We start from the raw sequence: 24,396 nt of genomic DNA, 5'->3' as shown, positions 1-24,396 counted from the left end.
CAACAAACAGACCAATTAGGTGCTTTGCTCTCTCATGTTTAGTGGAATCCTGAAATTCCTAAAATAAACAACCCCCTCCCTGACAAAAAAGGAAAAAAGCCTAACCCAGGTCAGAAGTGACTGATGGTTTACTTTTGGGGGGAGACAGTTTGTTTTAAATAAAATCATTCAGTGAAGTGATCTTTAAAGCAAATTTGTAGGCAAAACACAGAATTCATCAAAACACATCTTGCGGCAATAATGAGGTGGTGCCCTACTGAGCCACAAGATATTTCGAAGGTTCTTAACTATCCTATTAGAATGAATTGTAGGTTTAAAGTCTGGCCCTAGAGACACAAATGTGTTCTCCACCTCTCATCTTACCCTGGGATTTCCTCTATTCGTTCTTCCAATTGATTTACATTTATAAGTTAAATTTGACACAATGCCAATCTCTTATTCCTAGATTTTCTTTCCATTTCTTTTGATAATTTCCTATTTCATGTACTATGTTTTATACTATTACTCTTTCCCTTATGCCTGTGTCTTAGGCAAGTTAAGTCATAATATGGCTTCAGAAATCTCATCTACACTGTCTCTAATTAGATTTTTAATCCTTTAAGAATGCTGGAATCCTTTCCTTGTGGGAAACAAATAATGGTAGGTACTAATAATGAAGTTATATAATATTGCACTGCAAGTCAAATTCAGATATATCTGCTTCTATAATACTAATATTTACAACAACAAAAAAACCTCATAAAACAAAATATACTTAGAATTAAATAGGATCTCTGATTTATTCTTCTGTTAGCAGGTAAGACTATTTCCATTTTATAAATAACAACAGCATAATTTATATTTACAAAATACTTTTATCACAACAACCTTATGGAAGTAACTGGTGCAAGTATTATTCTTTTCATTTCAAAAATGAAGAAAGAAAAGTTAAATAACTTATATAGATAGTGAGAGATTGTAGTAACAAGTCTTGAACAAGTCTTCTGCATCTGTTTCTAGTACTTTCTGCACTAACACAGCAGAGAAGACAAATAGGTTTTTTTCCCCCAAAGGCACAAAGGCAGCAAATGTCATAAGAAGCCTCTTTCAATATGTTCTTACTAATATACTAAACAATCAAGGTATAAAATCAGAAGTGAAATAGTCCCTGTTATCTAGGCATTTATGATGTATGGAAGAAGACAATGTGCACATACCTATGTATATAATATACAAAAGAGATACAAGGAGACTTTGGGGATGAAGGGTCCAGTAGCTAACAGGATCATAAAGGTCTTATGCAGAAGGGGGCAATTGACCTAATTATATTTTTTTAATTAAAAAAATCTTATTATAAACTAAAAACAAAATAACATTTCCATAACACAGAATAGAAAAAAAGATTACACATGAAATTGTATTATGCACATTATATACATAATATACATACTGCTATTCTTTTAAAATACACAATAGTTATCATATAACTTTTTTTCTTTCTTTGTTCCCTCTCCCATCCCTGCCCTAGAAATGGCTATTTTTAGACACAAGTGTATGTGTGTATACACACATATATAAAACCATCCTATACATACTTCTGTTTGTCAATTTTTTCTCTGAATGCAGATAGCATCTTCCTTTATAGATCCTTTGTAGTTAATTTGGGTATTGATAATAGTCGAAATTACTAGTGGCTTAAAGTTGTTCTTAAAACACTATTGCCTTTACTATTTACAGCATTTTCTTGGTTCTGCTCATTTCTTTCTTCATTATTTCATGCAAGTCTATCCATGTTTTTTCTAAGTCCACTGAGCTCATCATTTCTTATGCACAGTAGTATTTCATCATGATCATATACCACAACTTGTTCAGTTATCCCCCAATTGACTAGCATCCCCACAATTTCTAGTTCTTTGCTACCATAAAGAGAGTTGCCCTAAGTATTTTAGAATGTATAGGTTCTTTTCCTTTTCTTCCAATTTCTGTAGTGGTATTCTTAGGACAAAATATAAGTAGCTTAATAATTCTTTGGGCAAAATTCCAAATTGCTCTCCAAAATGATTGGACTAATTCACAGATTCACCAAAAGTAAATTACTACCCAATTTTTCCATATCCCTTCCAATGTTCACCACATATCCCTTCAATCATTTAGCCAATCTGATAAATGTAAAATATCTCGAAGTTGTTTTCATTTCATTTAGAGCATTTTTTCATATGACTACAGATTGTTTTGACTTCATCAGAAAGCTGTCTATTCATATACTTTAAACATTTATCAATTGGGGAACAACCTGTATTTTTAGAGATGTTACCAAGTTCTTTATATATTTTAGGTATGAGACCTTTAAATAGAGATCTGAGAAACTGTCTATAAAATTCTACTCCCTTTAAATTTTCTGTTTTCCTTCTGATCTTGGTTCCATTTGTTTTATTTGTACAAAAATTTTTAAAATTTAATATAACTGAAATTATCCATTTTCACCTCACTCTGCTCTTTACCTCTTCTTTATTCATAAATTTTTCACCTATCCTTAAGTATGCTATGTTCTAAGGTTCTTGAAATTTTTTTGTACCATCTCTCTTTATATTTAGGTCATATATCCATTTTAACTTTATCTTGGTAATGGCATAAAATATTGGTCCATGCCCAAGCAGTAGCTTTATATTTTTTCCAACAAGTTTTTGCCAAATAATGAATTCCTATCTTCAAAACTCAAAGGAGATGAGGGATTTAAATGGCAAAGATGAGGAAGGAGTACATACTAATACAATAACACAAGGATGGGAAAAGGAATACATTTCCCATCCTGCAACATCTCCATATGAATTTCTCCATCATGCCTCAGAAACAGTTTCCTGGAAAATCACTTCAGCCTTGGAATTTCCACCTCAAAAGCTCCTGGGAATGGCCCCTCTTCCCGATTATACAATTCCTCATAAAAGCTCCATTTAAGGAGAATGCCCATGGCATCTATTTCTTCATTACACCCATTTGGATTTTTTCTTCATGCCTTGGTGTCGAGTATTTTCTTTCTCTTCTTGTCTCCTTTCTACCTTTCTTTTACATATTTATATTTATTTTATTTATAAAATATAAAATTTTGAGGATAAGTATAGTCTTTATTTTTGGTTATATTTGTATTTCCAGATATTAGCAAAGTGCCTGGAACATATTAAATGGCTTAATAAATGCTTTCTAATTGACTATGAGCAGCAGTAAGAAGGACACTATGGTTAGTACCACAAGGAAGATGAAGGAGAATAATACGCAATAAAACTGAAAAGGCAGATTGGGGCCAGGTTATAAAGGTCTTTAAATGCCAAAGAAAATTCATATTTAGTTCTAGTGATAAAAAAAAAAATCCACTAGAGTTTATTGAGCATGAGGGTGATGTGGTTTATACTTATACTTTAGGAAATTATTATGACAGTTATATGGAGGATGAAATGAAGCAAGATTTGAGGCAGGGAAAAGGATAATGCAGGGGAAAAAGTGATGTGGTTTGAATGAGGTGACTGCATGAACAAAGAGAAAGGCATGGATGCAAAATATGTTTTAAAAGTAGAAGCAACCAGAATTGGCAAGTGATTGAACATATGGGTGAATGCTAGTGAAGAGTCAGGAATGACACGAATATTAAGAACATGTGTGACTGGGAGGATGATAGTGCCCTCATCTGAAATCAGGAAGTTGGGGAAGAGGGTAGATTTTGAAAAACAGATAATAAATTCTATTTTGAATATGTTAAATTTGAAAGGCTTACAGGACATCCGATTTCAAATGTCAAATAACAAGTTGGTCAAACATGACTATCACCCAGGAAAAAGACAGGACTGCAGATAGGGATCAAGGAATGTTTTGTATAGAGTTCAAAATTAAACCCATGGGAGACCAATAATAAAGATAACAACCATTTAATACTTATAACACTTTTATAAGGTGTGAAAAGCATTTTACAAACTTTATCTCATTTGATCCTCACAATGTCCTTACTATTATTATCCTGATTTTAAGGATAAGAAAGCTAAGACTGAAATAGGTTACATGACATGCTCTTAGTCAAAAAAAAAAAAAGCAGTGATAGGATTTGAATTCAGAGTTTCCTTACTCTAAGTCCAGAGCTCTATCTACCAAGTCATTTAAGTCACAAAGTGAGAGGGTACAGAGAGAGAAGAGAAGAGGACCAAAGTGTAAAGAGGCATGATATAAGTGATGATCCAGCAAAGCAAGGTGAGCAATGGCCAGAAAATGGAGAGAAAACTTAAGAAAGAGTAGTGCCACCAAACTCAACCAAACAAAACCCTGAGAGAAATATATCTAGAATATGGTGTAGAGGACTCAAGAAAGGAGAGAAAGTTTGAAATGGCTGCAGAAGGAAATGGAATAGAGACTCAATTAAGGGATGAGTAAGAGTCCTTCCTTTTTGTAATAAGAACAAAGTAATATCAGACAACATAAATTTGTAGTGGAACTCAGTCATTTTTATTTTGTGACTTCCTCCAGTTCTTTCAGCAACAGAGAGAGCTATATGATCTCTAAATAACAAGTTGTATTAAGCTAATTTTTAAAACCCTTTTAGATGACAGTAAGTTGAATATTATTTGGCAGTGTTGTGATATTAGAAATCTTGCATGTGGAAAAAACAGTCAGAGAAATCAATGCTCACTCTCTATAGTCCTTGCTCAGTCCTTCATTTCACAAGGCCAGAGTAACTAATTTACTTACTTTTGCCTCTGTGACTTCATATATTAAAAATAAAATGTTTTCTGCCACAAAAATGTTTACAAAAAGCTTTAAAGAGGTACTATATAAAATATCAATATTTACATTTTAAATTAATACACACAAGACTCGATAAATATAAGAATCAAAGAATGTTATAAATTTACAAATCAACCCTCTCATTTTACAAAGATGAAACTCAGGTAGGTTAATATGACTTATCCAAACTTCCTCTGGGAGCAGAATGAGAATTTGGTCTATTTATTCTTAGCTTGGTATTTTGTCTAATAAAATATTTTGCCTTCTTAATTAGACAAATTTTCCTGTTCTTAGATTGCATGTAACAATGGCTCAGAGTTATTTTACTTAAAGACACCTATCATGATTTTTAAAGAAGTTTTTATGGCATCTAACAATGTCTGTGTTAACAAGAGAGAAGGTAGAGGAAACTCTTTGATTCTTACTTTTTTTTTCTGTTTTCTCTGCCAAGAAGAATGATCTTTGGGCTGGAAAGGACAAAACAAAAATGGTTAACAGGGAGTAGATATCCTAGACAAGTAAGGAGACAGCAAGTGAGCACCAAATTATCCTTGAATTCAAGCCATTTGGGCTAGATGAACTACATCATTGTTGGCTGATTCACTTTCAGAATCTGATTGCAGAACTCTCTGCAAAATGAGAAAATGGACAGGACTGGAGAAGAATAAATTTTCAAAAAAGGGAAGAGACTAGTCTACAAACTTGAGGCCAGTAAGTTAAATGTAATTTCTGGGAAAGTTCCAGAATGGATTATTTTAAAAGTAGTTAATGGATATCCACAAAAGAAACTACTGATTACAATCTTATTTTTGTTTTTTGATGGGACAACCAAATTGGTACATCATGGACATATGGTAGATTCAGGTCACTTAGGCAAAGTATTTGATAAAGTTTCTAATAATACTATTTAATTCAGACTTGGCTGATTAATCAGACTCAAAATAGTCATTAATGGTTCAATGTTTACATGGTAGGAGGTCGATAGAGGAGTGTTCCACGAGTCTGTGCTTAACTCTGTATTTCTTAGCATGTTAATAATCAATGATTTAAATGAAAACATAATAGCAAGCTTTTCAAATTTGCAATGACACAAAACTGGGAGTGATAATATGCTCTATGAAAGGATCAGAATCCCCAAAAGCTTGCCAAATTAGATCATCAAACTGATTCTAATACTATAAAATTCAAAAAGGACAAATGTAAGGTCTTATGTTTGGATTCAAAAAAATCAACTTTACAGGAAAAAGGTGAGGGAAGAAAAATTAGATGACAAGTTTTCAGAAAAATACTTGTGTGTTCTAGTGCCTGCAAATGCATTATGAGTCAGAAATGTGAGGTGGCCACCAAAAATAACTAATGCCATTTTTTGGATCTGTATTTAGAGGAAGAGCTTCCAAGAATAAAGAAATGATATGCCCATTGTACTCTAAAAAGGTCAGATTACATCTGGAATACCACTGCATTCAATTATGGGCATCAAATTTAAGCTACAGCATCCAAATGAGGATGAACAAGACGTTAAAGGGCTTTGAGTCGATGCCATATGAAGAGTGGCTAAAGAATTGGAGATGTCTCCCTAGCCTAGGGAAAGACTTAAGGGAATATGATAGCTGTGTTTAATTAAGAATTTGCTGGGCTATTATGTGGAAGAGGGATTAGACCTTTGGGTTGGCCTTAGAGGAGAGAAATGGGAACACTGGATATAAGTTGCAACAAGTCAGATTTAGGCTTGATGTCAGAAAAAAACTTCCTAATAATTAGAGATGTGTCAGAGTAGAAGGACCACTTTTGGAGGCAGCGAGTATCATTTCACATGAGATCTACAAACAGAAGCCAACATGACATTTGTTGGGTATGTTAGAGTGGGAATGATTACTTTTTGAGCACAGTTAGATTAAATAGTAGCTCTCAGCCAATCAATAAATATCAAGTAGGTATTTACTGTGTGTGTGTGTGTGTGTGTGTGTGTGTGTGTGTGTGTGTGTGTGTTGGGGGGTGGAGGCACTATGCTAATCACTAGGGATATACAAAAGAGACAAAAGATAGTCCTTATCCTCAAGAAGCTCACTGACTAATGGGGGAGAAAAAAACAAACATACAAAAAAGTTACATGCAGGATAAATAGGAAATAATTAAAAGAGGGAAGGGCCTATAGTTAAGAGGGGTTGGGAAAGCCTTCTGGTAAAAGATAAGCTTTTAGTGTGAAATAGAGAGAAGCCAGGAGAGTCAGTAGGTGGAGATGAAGAGGAAGAACATTCCAGTAAGGAGGGGAACCAGAGAAAATACCTGGAACTGAGAGATGGAGTGTCTTGTTTGTGGCATAGTGCCGAGGTGCCACTAAATCAAAAAGTATAAGAGGGGTGTAAGTTGCAAGATTTTAAAGGCAAGGAAGGAATCGGAATGCAAAGGAGAAGATTTTGCATTTGATCCTGGAGGCCATAGGAGCTACAGGAAGTTTACTGAATAGGGGGGTCATGGTCAGGCCTATGTTTTAAGAAAATCACTTTGGTAGCTGAATGAAAGATGGGTTCGAATAGGCAGAAACTTAAGGTGGGCAGATCCACCAGCAGGCTACTGTAATAACCCAGTCATGAAATGATGAGGGTCTATACCAGGGCACTGGCAGTATTAAAGGAGAAAAAGGAGCATATTTGAAGGATGTTTGAGAGATGAAATAAACAGGCCTTTTCAATAGATTCAACCCAGAGGGTGAGAGACAGTGAGGAGGGGGGAAATACACCTGTGGCTGAACTCAAGGAACTGGGAGGATAATGTTACCCTCTATAGTAAAAAGGAACAGAGGAGATGGAGAGAATTTAAGGAGAAAGATGAATTTAATTTTGTACATGTTAAACTTAAGATGTCTCATGAACATCCAGTTTGGGATGTCTGAAAGAAAGTTCATGATAAAAGACTGGAGTGAAGAGGCTAGAGCAGGATAAAGGAGACTTGAGAATCATCAGCACAGAGAGGGTAATTAAATCCAAAGGAGCTGATATGATCACCAAGAGAAGTAAAAAAGAAAGGAGACCTAGAAAAAAGCCCTGTGGGACCCTTTCTAATTAGAGAATGTGATCTGGACAAGTTTTAGCAAAGGAACTTGAGTTCCTTTGTGGTCAAGGAGGTAGAAGAGAGTATTTTGAAAACCTAGAGAGAAAAGAGTATTCCGGAGAAGAGAGTGATCATATAGGTCAAAAGCTACTGAGAAGCTACAGGAAGAATGAGGGTTTAAAAAAGGATTTGGCAAAGAAAAGATCACTGGTAACCTTAAACAAAGCAATTTAATGGATTGCTGAGATCAGAAACCAGATTGTAGGGGGTTAAGAAATGAGAGAAGCATAAGTATCTATAGCAGATCTCTCTTATGGGAAGTTTAGCCACAAGAGACCGAAGAGAGTTAGGATGATAGTTAACAGGAATAGAAGAATCAAGTGACAGTGCAGCATTAGGGGAAAAAAACCAATAGGGAGAGAATGAAGATAAGTGACAGGATAGGGATGAAAGAGGGGGAATCCATTGAAGGAGTCAGAATGAATAGCTTTTAAGGCTCCTTCCATTTTCAGAATTCTGTGATTGAGAGATTTTATCAGAGAGAGGGTATGTTCTTTATATCTGATAGATATTGTTGCAGTTAGAAAAAAAGCTCATGGAAATATAATTGTGGAGGACATTCATATGTCATGTTGCTTTGGAAATTAAGTATTAATTAATAAAACGATTCCTCTTTAAAACAACAAGTAAAGCTTCTGACTATTTTAATATTCTGATTGCAAGGTAACCTTTATTTCAAATATTTTACTTGAGTTAAACCACAAGTAACCTCTTTTCTGAATGGATTTGGTGTTCAAGTTTGATGATGGACAGAAAGCAGATAGTCTTTAAAAGACAGAGAATAAGTGAAGATAATTTTCTAACCCTACAGCCTTACTTTTTTTGATATTAGAACTCTCATAATAGTCTGAAAACTGTTTTGAAAACTAGTAATCATGAGTACTAACTAATTCAATAATTATGCTTTCATATTAGTCAGGAAAGAGTGGAACCATGCCAAATATTTATTCTTTTAAAAAGACTATTTTGCCTGCTCTCTTTTTTGAGCCTGGTTTCCCAACTATAACTTTGTCTTACTTGCAATACAACAAAATTCCAGCCTTTATGACAGAAGAGATGATTTTTTGATCAATAGAAACCAGCAGCCAAAGCATTTGTGGTTTTTCTCTGGAAAGCATTTGCAGCCACAGGCTCAAAGGAGGAAGAAAGGGAGAGGGATTAACTCTCTTCAAGGAAGGTCAAAAACATAATTTAAAAGTGAAGCAAGAGGAGCAGCTGTGTCTGTCAGCCCAATCAAGATTACCAGCTGGAGAATTTACCAGCAATATGAAAACAATATACACCAGATGTCAAACGATGCAACTGTGAGCAAAACATCTTTAGGCATGATGTTGCACTGTTAGCTCTCTTTACTAGCCAGATTTCATGTTAAATATTAAAGAGTCTTCTCTAGGCCACCACCAGCTGGGAATAACAAGAACACTTCCTCACAAGGGACTTTATAAGTATTACTGTACACAACACTATTGGCTTTAATGCTTCATTCAATGCCATAAATTTTTGCCTGTCTAAATCTTATTTTGAATCTGGACACAACATAAGGAATGATGGAAACTTCAATATTCTACAACTGAGCTCTAAGTATTTCCTTCAAAGCACTTAGATATATTTTACTAGGGTCATTAAATGAAAAAATAAGTTTTTCAAAATGACTCTAAGGGTTTTTAAGTTGGAGAAAAAACAAGACTGAAGAATTATAATTTGTTTTAGTTGACTCCAAGAAAGCACTATTGATCTATTAAATTATATTTTCCTTGAAGACAAACTTGTATTTGCCACAGTGCCTAGCCCACTACCTGAGTAAAAGCTATGAATTTTAAATATTAAAGATCTTAACTTGTGTGTGACACTCAAAGCACTAGGCAGCCAAGATGGCTATCCTATTATAGTATATGTTATTAATGTAAAGAATTAATTTAAAATTTTTTTCATATGAATTATAATTTCTTTATCCCCAATTTCTAAGTTCAAATCTTATAACTGATCACTAGAGAACTTAGATTTCCATTTATCAGGAAACAAATTAATTTTTAGTTCACCTACCAAAAAAATAACTATTAATTGGAATGTAGACTCTGGTGAGGATAAAACAAAAGAGTGGGGTTCTCAAATTTTTTTTTTCTATTAATGTACTGACTCTTTGAGGTAAGCCTATAATCAGAACAGAACTTAAGACATCTATATACTGTCTGAACTCTCTAGCTAATCATAAAAATATAAAGCTAAATAATATTTTCTAACTATGAGTGGCCAGTTCATGACGTCTTTGGGTACTTACTAACGACAATTTTATTTGATCAGAATTTACTTTCTGAGCCTGCTTGTCCAAACAATTTCAAAATGTAAGGATATAAAATTTTTTTAAAAAATCCTAATTGATCACATCATATATTCTTAGTTGAAGTGTTGCCATACACAACACAACCAATTATATCTCCAATGTCTACAGACACAAAGAAACATGGGGAAATTAAAATGAAGTGATTAAAGTGAAATAATCATAACAAAAAGAGTATGCACAGAAAGCTAAAAATTTTTAAATAAAAATATCACTAAAAGGTGAATTCTAAGTAACTGAAAAACTACTAAAAATAAAAGAAAAAAGATAATGAAATGTCTATCATTATAGTACAGCAGGAGGAAACAAAGCAGACTATATATATGCTGTCAGATATAATTTCTGCAGTAAGCATTTTTACTGATTTTTTTTGTCACAAGGAAATATCCAATATGGAACAGTGAGCGGGAAATAACTATGAGGTCTTTATATAGATATCTACACATAGATATATATAGATATATACAAATATATATGTATATATATTAAGAAAAATCATGTTTTTAAAATCACCTAATACAAATATTTTCAATATAATATTTAAAGATTTTTTTATGGGGAAAAAAAAAGGAGGCTTAAGCATTTAACAAATCCCATTTGTTCTGAAAGGAAAAAAATATGATATCAAAAAAGTAGCACTGTCTTATCTATGTTTAAACAAGCAGCTGTTAAATGTGACCTTGGCAAAATAGGGGCAGGCCTGCAAACTTCCCTTAGGTAGTTTTTTAATATCTTATGCTGTTCATCATTATTCTTCCATAGTTCTATTCTCTAAGTACTGCCAAAGAGAAGGACAGAAGGAATGCACTTGAATCAAGTCAGCTTGTCATAACATTTTAATGGTTCTAGATTTTGCAGGTTACAAAACAATTTCAACTGCTTACCTTGGCTTTACCATCCTGGGCTGACATATATCCCACACACATGCTCTCAGTTGTATGACTCCATAGAAACTCCACTATCATAAGAGGAAAAAATACAAATAAATGAATTCATATTAAGAATGGAAAATAAGTCTTTGCATTTTAATAAGAGTTTAAAATGAATCTTTGCATTTTAATAGGATAATTAAAGATAACATTTCTATAATTATTAATATTCAATATTTTCCATTTCTTCCTTGGTTTGAATTAAACTATGCATAAATGTCAAGAATGATTTAATACTTACAGCTATGTAATACCATTTATTATGGAATGAAAGCTAAATTTCTTCCTTGTCAAAATTTATGATTATTACATATAAGAAATAAAAGCTCTTCTTTTTAGAACCTTCAGTATTTTTGTAAAGACCTATAAGTATACAAACTGAGTGAATGTAATGTTCTATATAGTTTCTTTTAAAAATAATTTTCTGAGCATAGTAACAAACCAAAGTGTATTTTTTCCAAGGTACACCAAACAAGTCTTTAAAGAAAATGTCTCTACACCTGTCTTTTTAAAAATGTCAGAAGTCTATGATGGTCAAAACGCATTACTCAACAATAAATCCTATGAATACTTGGCCATCAGTTTGTTTACATCTATAAGCCAATTAAGCCTGAAGACAAGTTTTGAATTCAGACACAACTTTAGGATCAGTGATCCTAAGATTTTGAAGCTTTTGCCAGACATCTGTGGAAGAAAAAACCAGGAGGGGAAAAAAAAAAAGTTTTCTTTAGTAATGTGGCTTATTCCCTCATAATTAATTAATCACCCAATCTGCCAATCTGCTCAGCAGACTCTCAACTGAAGGGTATAAGAAATCTCCCATCACGCAACTCAAGCAAGCAAATTTTTACAGATGGTTTTTCTTCTATACACAAAGTGTGGGATATTCAATCTTCTAAGAGTCATTGGATTCAACAAGTTTTGCTGAATTTCCCTCTCCATCATGACACTGCAATTGTATTTGCATAGAAAACTGACATTTTTTCAAATCCACTTTCATCCTTGTCCCCAAGTAAAGGATGATAATCATTGATAAGTAAACTTAGAAAAATTTAAAAGGGAGTAAAATAAGAAAATATTTTTTTGCTTTGTTCAAAATCCATAAGGCTCTATAAAATAGCAAACCACCTTGATAATTTAAAATGCAAGCCAATTTGCAAAAATTGAAATTACTCAAGTCTTCAAGAACCACTTTTATCCTACAAGACGAGTTATACATGTAAAAAAATATTTCTTTTAGTAGTATTTCATTATAATAATCTTCACAAAATATAGTAATATAGTAATACTCAGTTATTCAACATGAGGAAGAAAGGTTGCCAACTTAAAGTCTGAATTATGAAATATTTTCGAAGAGAACAGAATTTTATTACTTTTTAGAATAGATAGCAAGTCAAATAAAGTGAACAAATTGTTTTTAAGTAGAAGTCTTTCATAAACTTTCTTTAATAAGAGAATAATAAGCATATTACATTACAGTTTTTATGTATAAATGTATGCTTCACAGGTGCCTGAACAAATCTTGTTATTCCAAGTATTTTTAGTCCTACCTCTCCATACTATTGCACAGTTAATTTGTATTATGAGAAATAATTTTGCTCAGCAAAGATAAATTTCCAACCAGACCACATTCAAATGATCACAAATAAGTTAATTAACATAATCAAATTTTACAAGTTTAATAAATTCATATATTTTCTTGCCCTTAGAATTAGTGTATTTCCATGTTAAATTTTTTCATATCTGGCAAATGCTAATTTCTAAGTTCTTAGAAAACAACACATTAGATTTTTTGAAAATGGCTTTAGATTATCATTTAGAATAGTGACAAACCAAAATGATTTACTGCCAGAATGAAAGCCTTCACCTGGAAAATTTGCCTTAGACAATTCTTTTTCCCTAGAAAAGTCAGAAATAGTAAAATTTAGGGCTATTGTTAAAAAGCTGAATAAAATACTATTACTGGTTAAATTCTTTCAAATGTAAAATTTACATCAAATGTTATATTTACACTAAACTCTAATTTTCAGTTACTTGAGCCAATCTTTTTTATTCAAAAACTAGATGGTGCTCTGGATAGAGGACTAGAACTGGGGGCAGAAAATCCCAAGTTCAAATTTGACTTCTGACACTATCTGTGTGACTACAAAAAATGCCAACTTCAGCCTCAGTTTCTTCATCTGTAAAATGAAGATAATAATAGTGCCTACTTCCTCGTGTTGTGAGGATCAAATGATCTAATAACTGTAAATTGCTTACAATGCTGTCTAGCCCTTGTAAAATTGTGTCATTGTAGCAGTAGCAGTAGCAGTACTAGTAATAGTAGTATCAGGATAACAATAATACAGCTTCTTGTTTGAATTTCAATAATAGTAAGTAAAACTCATTTAATTTAATTTAAATAACAAGATTATTTTTTAAAGACAAAAATTGCTCAATATATTTTAACATTCATTTATGTAAAAATGAAAATATGAACTCTGAAATATATATACATATGTGTGTATATATGTGTGTGTGTGTGTGTGTGTGTGTGTGTGTGTGTGTGTATTCATCCACCAATTGATATCAGAATGGCTCATGTCAGATGACTATGATATGAGGAAAGGAGAAGCAGTGCCAATATATGTTTACAGTGACAGAAACTGTGTTACACAGAGATGTGTAGAACATGTGTTCTACCAAGATGACAAGCTAACGGGTACTGGGAGGAAAATTAGAATGATTTGTACATAATGTTACAGTCCAGTCTCTTTGCAAAATTGTTAAAATTACATTAACTGCTTTCAGACTACTGTATTAATCCCTCAGGGTATACCTCTTGAGAGGGGTTCTACTTAAGATGTACTGACAACATACGATATGTGACAGCCCTCAACTCAAACTTTGGAGTTTGCCTTTTAGTGGCATTTAAATTGGAACTTCCTCATCTTATGTGCTAGTTAACTACTATTCACACATTGCTTTCTTCTTAGAGCTCTCGTCTAAGCAAAGAATTTCCCAATCAGTCATCTTAAATTAAGATCAAGCAAGCAAAATTTCCTTACCAGGACTGCACTGAAGTTTTCTATATGTAAGTAGATTCTATAGTCTAGCCAGATAGAGAAAACTTCTGACTCTGGCTGATTTTTTTTTAAAAATTGCCCTCCAATTGTTAACAGTCCTCAGCAGAATTGAGTCCCTTGATCATTTAAATGCTTGCTGTTTGGCCTTACATCCAGAACTTCTTGCAAGGAAAATGGGAACATAAGATGAGAACCTACTTACAAAAGGATGTTGTCAAACCAATCATAAGCTCTTAGGCCTGTGGGTCATCAAAATACTCTATGCTCTTTTGCATAGTGTTTAAATTATCATTTATTTAATAAAAATAATTAAATTTATTTTAAAAATTAAGAATGAAAAAATATACATTTTAAAAATCTTCCTCTTAAAAGTTTTTTCAGAGCTATTGAATGACTGACCCTTGTTCATTTAACCTCTGCCCACCTTATTTTATTCATCTGTAAAGTACTTACTTTTTAGGGTTGATGTGAGGATCAAATTAGATAAGCCTTTTGTAAATCTTAAAGCACTACATAAATTCTAGAAATTATTATTATTAATATAACTGTAAAGTACTCAACAAAAACCCATAACAATGCTATCTTTTCTGTCACTTCTTTTATATTAATATACTACCATAAAATTCAATTGCTAATTCAATTTGATTCAACAAACTTGTTGATACTGGAGATACCAAAAAAAAAAAAAAAAAAAAAAAGGAAATAAGTTCCTACCTTTAAGAAGCATACTTACATTCGATTCAGTGGACATAAATGTAATAATGCAATTACAATTATAATAAGAATGCAAATATAGTTGGAAGGGGAGAAAACAGGGGAGACAAAAGGAGGTATAGGTGGGAAGTTGGATGAGGAAGGGAGAGAAAACTACTATTTGTGGGAATTATGAAGGCTTTACTTAGAGGTAAACCATGACTTGGGAAGTAAAATGTGACAGAGAAATAACTTGGGATGGAAAACACAGTAAAGATGAACAAAGAATTATGTTGGTCAAATAATACCTTACATCATATTTTATGGTCACAAAAATCTTGTGTGGCAGGCAAAACAAACTATTATTGATGACAAAGTTGAGATTCATACAAAGGGCTTACCCATAGTTCCATATTTAATAAGTGACAGAAGTGAGACTAGCACCTAGCTCCGAGCTCTTCTGAGCACATATATCCAGGATATATAACATGTATCATAAAAGACTACCCAAGTTTTCATTTCATTGTACTGAAAACTGCTTGAAATAGTAAACTGGGTTTTTTTTTTTAAGATAAAGAAACTGTCATTGTGATAAGATTTGTTACAAGTGGATTTTATTAATCTGCCAAACAATTTACTGAGCATCTATAACACAAGAGTGATCTATAGCATCTTTTGATATATGAAAAATTAGCTAATTTTTTGGAAATATCTTCTTATTTTGGAAAACTGCCCTAATTGCTAGTGATATAGGTACTCAAAGTTCCTACTCTATGTTTCAGAGACCAAGAAAGAATGGGTTCCAGGGCTGAGATTTTGTAGGGATTAATTCTAAGTCCAATGATTGCAGATGAGGTAATGCATGAAGTGGTTACTTGTAAATAAGTATTAAAATTTAAAATATAGACTAGGAAAAATGAAACAAATTTTTTAAAAGGCCAAATATTATGAACACAAAGAGAAAGTACTAGAACTCAAGTAACTCGAATGCTAAAAGTTCAAATATTATATCTATAATTAATTCACTTCATAAATTTCATCTTCTAATATTTTAAAATAGAGAAAAGTCATTCTTACAGAAACACTATCAATTTTAATAATTAGAAAGTACTAGATTTTTTTCCCTCAAGAGTATTTTCCCACAAATACCTGCAAAGATCGTTTTCAAAATTCATTTTTGTAAGATTTTGTGTTCCAAATTTTTCTCCCTTTCTCCTTTACCTCTCTCCTTCCTAAGATAGCAAACAATCTGATGTAGGTTTAATATGTAAAATCCTTTTAAATGTATTTCCATATATTTCATGTTATGCAAAAAAAGTCAACTCAAAAGGGAAAACAAACACAAGGGGAAAAAATCCCCAGCAAAACAAAAAAGGTGAAAATACTAAGCTTTGATCCACACTCCATCTTTATAGTTCTCTCTCTAGATGTGGATGGCATTTTCCTTCTGAAGTCTATTGAAACTGCCTTGAATCACTGCATTGTTGAGAAGAGCCAAGTCCTTCACAGTAGATCATCACATAATCTAGGTGTTACTATGCACAATACTCTCTTCTGTTCACGTCACTCAGTATCAGTTCATGCAAGTCATTTCAGGCTTTTCTGAAATTACCTGCGCTTCAATTCTTAGAGAACAATATATTACATTACATTCATAACTCACAACTCATTAAGCCATTCCCCAATTGATGAACAACCACTCAATTTCCAGCTCCTTGCTACTATAAAAAGAATAGCTACAGAAAAAAAGAATAGCTACAGAACATTTTTGCACATGTAGGTCCTTTCCCATCCTTAAGATCTTTTGCAATAAAGACAGAGAGTTGTCTTAATTTACATTTCTCTAATCAATAGTGATTTAGAGCATTTTTTTCATGTGACTAGAAATGACTTTAATTTCTTCATTTGAAAATTGTCTTTATATCCTCTATCAATTGGGGAATGACTTGTATTGTTATAAATTTGAGTCAATTCTCTATATATTTTAGAAGAAAGTACTATTGAAACTAAATAGCAGACACTGTCCCTGCTTCAAGTCACTAGGTCTCTCCTACCTAACAGGCATCTTAAATTCCATTTGAAAAACAGACTTCTTATCTATTTCAGGATAAACCTGCTTTCATTGCAAAAAGACTAAAAATCTGGTTGACTCTTTTTGAAAAGTCACATTCTGTGTTTTCAATTTTAAAAAAATTAAATGGCCAAATTTTAATGTAGTGTAAATGCAGAGTGAATCGCCTAGTCACAACTGCTTAAAAATAGAGTGTACTATGTAATGGAAATAAGTGATATTGCCGGGTGCCACAAGAATATATCTCCTTTGAAGTGCATGTGTTTATAAATGCTCGCCAAATTTTTAATGCCAGTAAAACCAAAAGGCGGTTTGGAATTTTTACTTACAGTAAAATGACCTTTTATCTTTTTAATGTTCCAGGAAGCATCAACTCAACCTAACATTTAAAAAAAAAAAACCACAGCATGCTTTGGTAACAGCAAAAAAAAATTAATCATAAGAATAATTTTTCCTCTTCTGAAAAAGGGGGAAAGAACACACTAGTATGAAATTGCAATGGGAAACTGCAGAGGTTATCATATTAAAAATGATAAAGGAAATTAGTATTTTTCAAGTCATATAAAGAAGTAAAAAATTGACATCTATTATTATATTATAATGATATTATAATGTTATATTAACACCCTTAATTAATGTAAGGAACATCTATTGACCTCCCTGCTAAGAAAGGAAGTTAATTAAAGCTTAATTAACCAAATATAATAAAATATTATGATATGAATTTGTTAAAAATAGAAGAATCCTGTTTAACTGGAAGAAGCTTAATATCCTTTTTTTTCCTTTTAAGTAAGGTTTCCATGCCTACTTAAAAATGGTTGTTGTTTTTTAATCTATACTTTGCATCAGTGAACATTTAAATCCCTATTTTTCTATCACTGGCTTCTAAATAACAAAAATGTTGTCTTTGTAGAAGGCCTACTGCCAAAGATTCATTGCATTTCCAATATAAATCCTATTTTCTTATATCCCTAATGCTTGTACATTCTCAGCTTTTGTTTTTCCTAGCTGTCACCAATCCATAGAAAACCATGCAGCCTGTTTTTCATCGTGCTGTCTCTCCCAACTGGACTGATCCAAACACGGAGCTCCTATTCACTTCAAAGGAAGCTGATTCTGTGCTCAGATCAGCTCTCCGGGGGTAAGTGAATAAGACAAGAAATGGCGCTATGTTGAGAGAATAGGAATTTATCCCATATAATTATATTTGCATGAACTCTAATTAAAAGTATCTAATCACAAGCTTAAAATAAGAGAACTCATTATTTTTTTCACTGGAAAGCTTTGTGTGCTTTTGTTTACATTTTTATTAACCATGTTATGCACATCAGCATCAATAAAGCCCATCTGTAAGGCCTTGGAAAACATATGTAAGGTATATATGGCACTTCAGCAGGTAAAAATTCATTGTTGTTCTCTTAAAAGTTAAGAGAAAATGAATTCTTTTCATCTGTTTCATTTCAAGGGCAAGCAATTGTTTTGTTTTGAAACAATGATTCTCTATCCATACCTTGCCAGCTTTTCACAACAGTGATATGGGTACTGCAACCATGTTCACATCAAAATTGTCTACTTATGAGATCATTTGCAAGCCCCTGTTTTTTACTCTCCTTTTCAGCTGCTTGTGAACTTTCTTACTTCCCACCTCCCCACCACATGGATCATTACCAATATTCAACTTCCAGAATGTTTCTTTTTTTTAAAAGGATAAAAGGATAGCATATCCAAGTTCTGAAGTAAGCATGTAAAGTAAAAATCCAATATAGTCAAAATTATCTTTCAAAAACCATTAAATCAGCCATTTTACAGTGCTTTATATCCATTTTAAGTGAAAAAGTCAGGATATCTTTAAAAGAAAGTACTCTGTATCAGAGAAGAAATAATTTCTATAGAAATAGAAAGCAAATTTTATTTTTCATTGTATCCAACAAAGCTAGGAAAAGAGATAGCTACCAAGTTTTCTACTCAAGGGAAAACAAAAACAGGTGAAGACAGCTGTCAGGAAAAAGTCTTAGAATAACTGGTATTTGTTAACTGATAGAAAGGGAAGTGCCATCCTAAAAGTATATGAGTACAGATCAGCATTCCCCATACTTTGTTCTTGATTTTGTCTGATGTCAGTTGGGTAACATACCTTCTGATCTTTTCCATGTGTAAAGCATTTAAGAATGTTTCCTAAGAAGTTTGTCAAAAAAGTAATAGAAAATTACCCAAGCTGCTTTTAAGGCTGAAATTCTACTTGATCTACAATTTTCAGAAGTATAGGTGATTACAGAAAGTGTTGAAATTAAAAAGCATTTTATTTTATTTTAAAAGTATTTTATTCTATGCATTAAGTACAAAGGTTATATAAGAGTTTTAAATGTTTCCAAGAGCAAGAAGGTTATAGTAGAAAAAACACTAATGTCAGAGTTGAGTTCTCTGAGGTTACTCCAGTGCTCTGGAGGGTTCTCCAATGCTTACTAGCTGTGTGGTAATGAACAAGTCACATCTGTAAGCATTGGTTTCTTCATCTTAAAATCAGTGTCTGTTAGGGGATTCAAAGCAAGAAAAACAGCATGATATAGTAAGGGGAAAAACCCAATGATTTTTGTGCATAGACCTTGAATTCCAATCCATTCTGCTACTCTTTATCTATGTGATATCAGACAAATCTTTTCACCTCATGTGTATCAGTTTCTTAATCTACAAAATGAGAAAATCAAATTAGATACCCATAAGATTGTTTATGGTTCTGAATCCTGACTCATGTCGACTACGCCTGCTGACAACCAAGAGACCAGTGAAGTTCCGGGAGAAGTCATGAAAACACTCAGCCTGGATTGTCCTTTCTGGCTGTTTATACTAATTATATTGAATAGTCAGAGGACATTGATTTATTGAAAAACTAAAGATGAACAAATGAATTCTCACAACTGAATTTGCTTTAAACATAATACCAGAATAAATGACTTATTTTGCTTTCTGGGAGGCAACTGAGTGGCATTAAAAATCATTCTAAAGAGGCTATGAGAATCATTTTGTTTATCAAGAGACTTATTGAAACTCCATTTTTTTGGGGGGGTACCATTTATTTATTCAACTATTCTCATTATAATTTATTATAATTTACAATGAACTGAGCACCAAGTACAGTAAGAAAAATTGCTTCCTAGCTCTCCAAAATTTATATTTAATGAAGGGTGATCACCTTACATGTAAGTACATTCTATTTAGTGAGGAAAAAATATTTATGAATTGCTTCCAATTCTTATAAAAATTATGTAAATATATCGTGGCATTATTTTTATACTTCTAACAACTGTAAGACAAAAGTAAACGACAAATGTCTAAAAGTTAGGTTAACAGGGTCATTTGACTTATAGAATGGGGACAGCTAGGTGATTCTGTAAATAAAGCACTAGGCTTGAAATTAGGAAGACTCATCTTCATAAGTTCAAAAGTCTCAGACATTTACAACCTATGTGACTCTAGGCAAGTCACTTAACCCTAGTTCCTCATCTGTAAAATGAGTTGGAGAAGAAATGGTAAACCCCTCCATTATGTCAAGAAAACCTTAAATAAGGTCACAAAGAGTTAGACATGATTGAAACAGCATAGCTCTTAGGTTCCAAACCCATTTAGCAACATGATAATTTAATTCAATTCAACTCAATATCAGGAACTTTTATGTGTAAAACACTGTAGTAGTCATAAGAGAAGATATATAAATTAATGACAACTCTTGCCCTCTTGGAGCTTATAATTTGTGCTCTAAAATATAAATGCTTATTTTCAAATAAAAATGAAAGGGAATTTAAATATATATATAAAATATGTATTAATTAATATTAATTATAATTATACATACAAATAATTATGTATTTATTTGTGTACTTACATTTATATATAAATAATAATAATGATAATTAATATATATGTATATGATAAAACAGAAGCTCTAATTGTAGTTTGTCCTTTCCTTACAGAAGAATACTAATTTTCTTTATATAACTTTTATCCTCTCAGCAAATATATATGTAATACACCTAAATAAATATTATAAACTCACCTAAAAGGGTCTGTTTATCCTGTGAGGAGTCAGGTTCTGCAGAACATCTACATGATCGGAGAACTATCACCCCACCAAGTACACCCTCTTCACTAGCTAGGAAAGGTGAACCTGTAGAAAATTTAAAAGAGGATTATTTTTCAATGGATATTCTTTCCCCCTCCCATTTTTCTTTTTAACTTTGATTAATAAGACAGAAACAACAGCCAAGAAGGATACATATTTTCTGAAAACTACTGTTTTTCGTTACAAAGTAACCTTGTATGGATTGCTCAAGCAAACTTGGGCCCACTCACTGTCTGGCAATGACAATATTAGATTCTGCCAACAAGACTTAAGTGAGAGGTTGAGTGTGCATTATTGAGTTCAGAATGGAATTGGAAACACCATGAGATTAAAGGACATAAAAACGAATGCATTTTTTAAAAAAAACCAGAATGATTCCCTTTGATCAGTTCTTAAGGGTCACTTATTACCCTTTATGTGTTGTCAAAATTATACCACCAAAAGCTCTGATTTACTACCTTAGGTTTAATTTTAAACAAATTATTACAAATATTTTTTAAATGTTTCCAATGGCTTGCTTGAATAAGAGAGAAGTTGTGTTCTTAATTTTGAGAGCCTGGTAGAAATGGACTCTTTTAGATCTCACACACTGAATCACTGTGATTATCTCAAATGCATTACATTTAAATTCGTTTTTTGTTTGTTGTTGTTGTTGGGTTTTTTTGTTTGTTTTTTGCCAAGGACATCATCTCAGAACACTTAGCATTGATGATGTATGAAGCAAATGAAAAAAATAAAAAGAACTATAACAGAAAACAGTAATAAAGTTGTATTTTAGCACAATCCAGATTATAATTCAGCAAACCTGCAAATACATTAAAGTAAAAACCAAAAACCTAAACAAACAATATAAAAATACATTAAGTATTGAAATTATATCATGTACATTTAATCCTTAATTATTGGCAAAGGAGGTGTTGACAATTAGACATCCTACAATTGCTTCAAAGTCATTACTTTGACAGACAATAATTATTTTTTGGAGATGTATGGAAGAGTAACAAATTTCAGATTAATGGATTGAAAGATCAATTCTCCAACTAAAAATAACGAATAGCTCTTCGTATTTCAAGAATAAAGTAGTTTCACTAAAATAAAAGAAAACCTAGATTAAATGAATTAAAAGCAAATAAAACTATACAATAAGCTTTACCAGTTTGTTTACAAAGTTATATAAGAGAATGCACACACAAATGTACAAATATATAAACAGAGTGGAGAGAGAGCTGGTCTTTTATCAAAAAACTTATGTGACACTACGCATATCATATAATCTCTCAGTGCTCTAAGCCAGCTATTTTAAACTCAAATAGAAACAGATCTTTGCAGGATGCATACTGATTTGGAAAACTACAAATGAACATTATGTTGTATTGTGTTAATTTAGTTTATCAAACATTTCCCAATTACATTTTGATCTCATTTGGGCTGCATTCAGGAATGTTGCAAGTCTCTTGCAGCCAGGATGTAAGAGGTAAATTTGACAGCTCTGTGCTAACCCCTACTTTTTAAACTGTGGTTCATAATCCCATATGGGATCTTGTAATTTAATGTGAAAATTGTGAAACTATGATTTATTATTAGTAAATGTTTGATTTGTATACCTATTTTATAACTCTATCTTCTTGGGGTCATATAAATTTCTGAGACCAAAAGGGATTGTAAGTAGAAAAAGTTTAAGAAGCCCTGCTCTAGACAACATTCCAAAATGGGAATTTTTAAGCCAGAGTCTGTGAATTTATTTTTCTTAAATGTTTTGATAACTATATTTTAATATAATTAGTTTTCTTTATAATCCTATTTATTTTATGCATAAAATTAAACCATTATTTTGAGAAGGGGTTCATAGGTGTCATCAAATTGCCAAAGGGAATTAAAACAGCTAAGAACAATTAAGAATTAAGTGTCTAAGTTGCACAGAAGATACCAGGCTACATACATAATAAGTTGCCTCACCCTGAGGCTTCCTGTACCAATTATATCACAAGTTCAGTTCCTAACTTTATATACAACACACACATACACAGACAGACAGACACACACACAAACACGATTCAAAACAAACAAGATGAGAACACTGTTCTGTGATCCACATTCAATCCCCACAGTGCTTCTTCTGAATGCAGATGGTTCTCTCTATCACAAGTCTACCAGAAATGGTCTGAAATACCTCATTGTTGAAAAGAGCCATATTCATCAGAATTGATCATCACATAATTTTGTTTTTGCTGTGTACAATGATCTCTTGGTTCTACTCACTTCATGTAAATCTTTCTGAAGTCATACTGCTGATAGTTCTTATAGAACAATAATAATTCCATAACATTTATATACCATAACTTATTCAACCATTCCCCAACTGATGGGCATCTACCCAGTTTCCTGTTCCTTGCCACTACAAAAAGGGCTGCTACCAATATTTTTTGCACATATGGGTCCTTTTCCCTTTTTTATATCATTAATCTTTTTTCAAATTAAATTTTATTTTCAATCCAAATTGTCTCTCCCTCTACTACTATTCTACCCATTGAGACAAAACCCATTTTAAATAGATATATGCAAAACAAATTTCCATATTAGCCATGTTGAAAGAAAAAGAAGACAATATATGTATCATATCAACTCTCTATCGGAAAGTAGACATGTTTTATAATGAATCCTTTGGTAGTTGGTCATTGTACTGATTAAAATTACCAAATCTCTCAAATTGAATTACCCTTATAGTATTGTTGTTACTATATGAATTACTCCTGCACACTTTATTTTGTATCAGTTCACATAAGTCTTCATGGGTTTTTTAAAGCCATCCCCTCCATCATTTCTTACATAACAATAGTATCCCATCACAGTCACATAATATAATTCCTCAAGTCATTTCCTAATAGACATTCATCCCCTTAGTTTCCAATTCTTTGCCACCATAGAAAGAGCTGGGATTATATTTTTCTTTGATTTCTTTGAGGGAAAAGATTGAATAAAAGTATTGCTGAGTCACAAGAGTGTATGCAGCAATAGCTCTTTAGATCATAGTTCAAAATTGTTTTCCAGATTGGCTGAATTCACAGCTCAGACAACAGAGACAACAGTGCTTTCATATACCTGTTTTCCCAAAGTTTGTCCCTTCCTGCAACCCTTAGCATTTGCCATTTCTCTTTTGCTATTTTATGCAATCTGCTGGGAGTTGTTTCAATTAGCATTAAGACCATTTTTTCATGTGGTTATTAATACTGGCTATTTTTTCATATGGCTATTATATTTCTTTCTCTGAAAACTTCCTATTCACATACATTGAACATTTATTAACTGGGGATGGCTCCTGTTCCTCATAA

General features: G+C 32.4%; 1 protein-coding gene across 1 annotated transcript in view; it reads right to left on the bottom strand.

Moving 5' to 3' along the window:
• Positions 1-24,396, bottom strand: part of TASP1 (taspase 1) — a 244,821-nt gene that overhangs the window by 23,640 nt on the left and 196,785 nt on the right. Inside the window, exons 12-13 of the mRNA XM_051975909.1 lie at positions 21,002-21,112; positions 11,077-11,150 (exon numbers count right to left, since the gene is read on the bottom strand). Coding sequence (XP_051831869.1) covers positions 11,077-11,150; positions 21,002-21,112 — 185 coding nt within the window. The remainder of the gene's footprint in view (positions 1-11,076; positions 11,151-21,001; positions 21,113-24,396) is intronic.

The sequence above is a fragment of the Antechinus flavipes genome, chromosome 2, assembly GCF_016432865.1.
Source record: "Antechinus flavipes isolate AdamAnt ecotype Samford, QLD, Australia chromosome 2, AdamAnt_v2, whole genome shotgun sequence".
In the NCBI taxonomy this organism is placed as follows: domain Eukaryota; kingdom Metazoa; phylum Chordata; class Mammalia; order Dasyuromorphia; family Dasyuridae; genus Antechinus; species Antechinus flavipes.
This window is presented reverse-complemented; position numbering and strand designations above follow the sequence as displayed.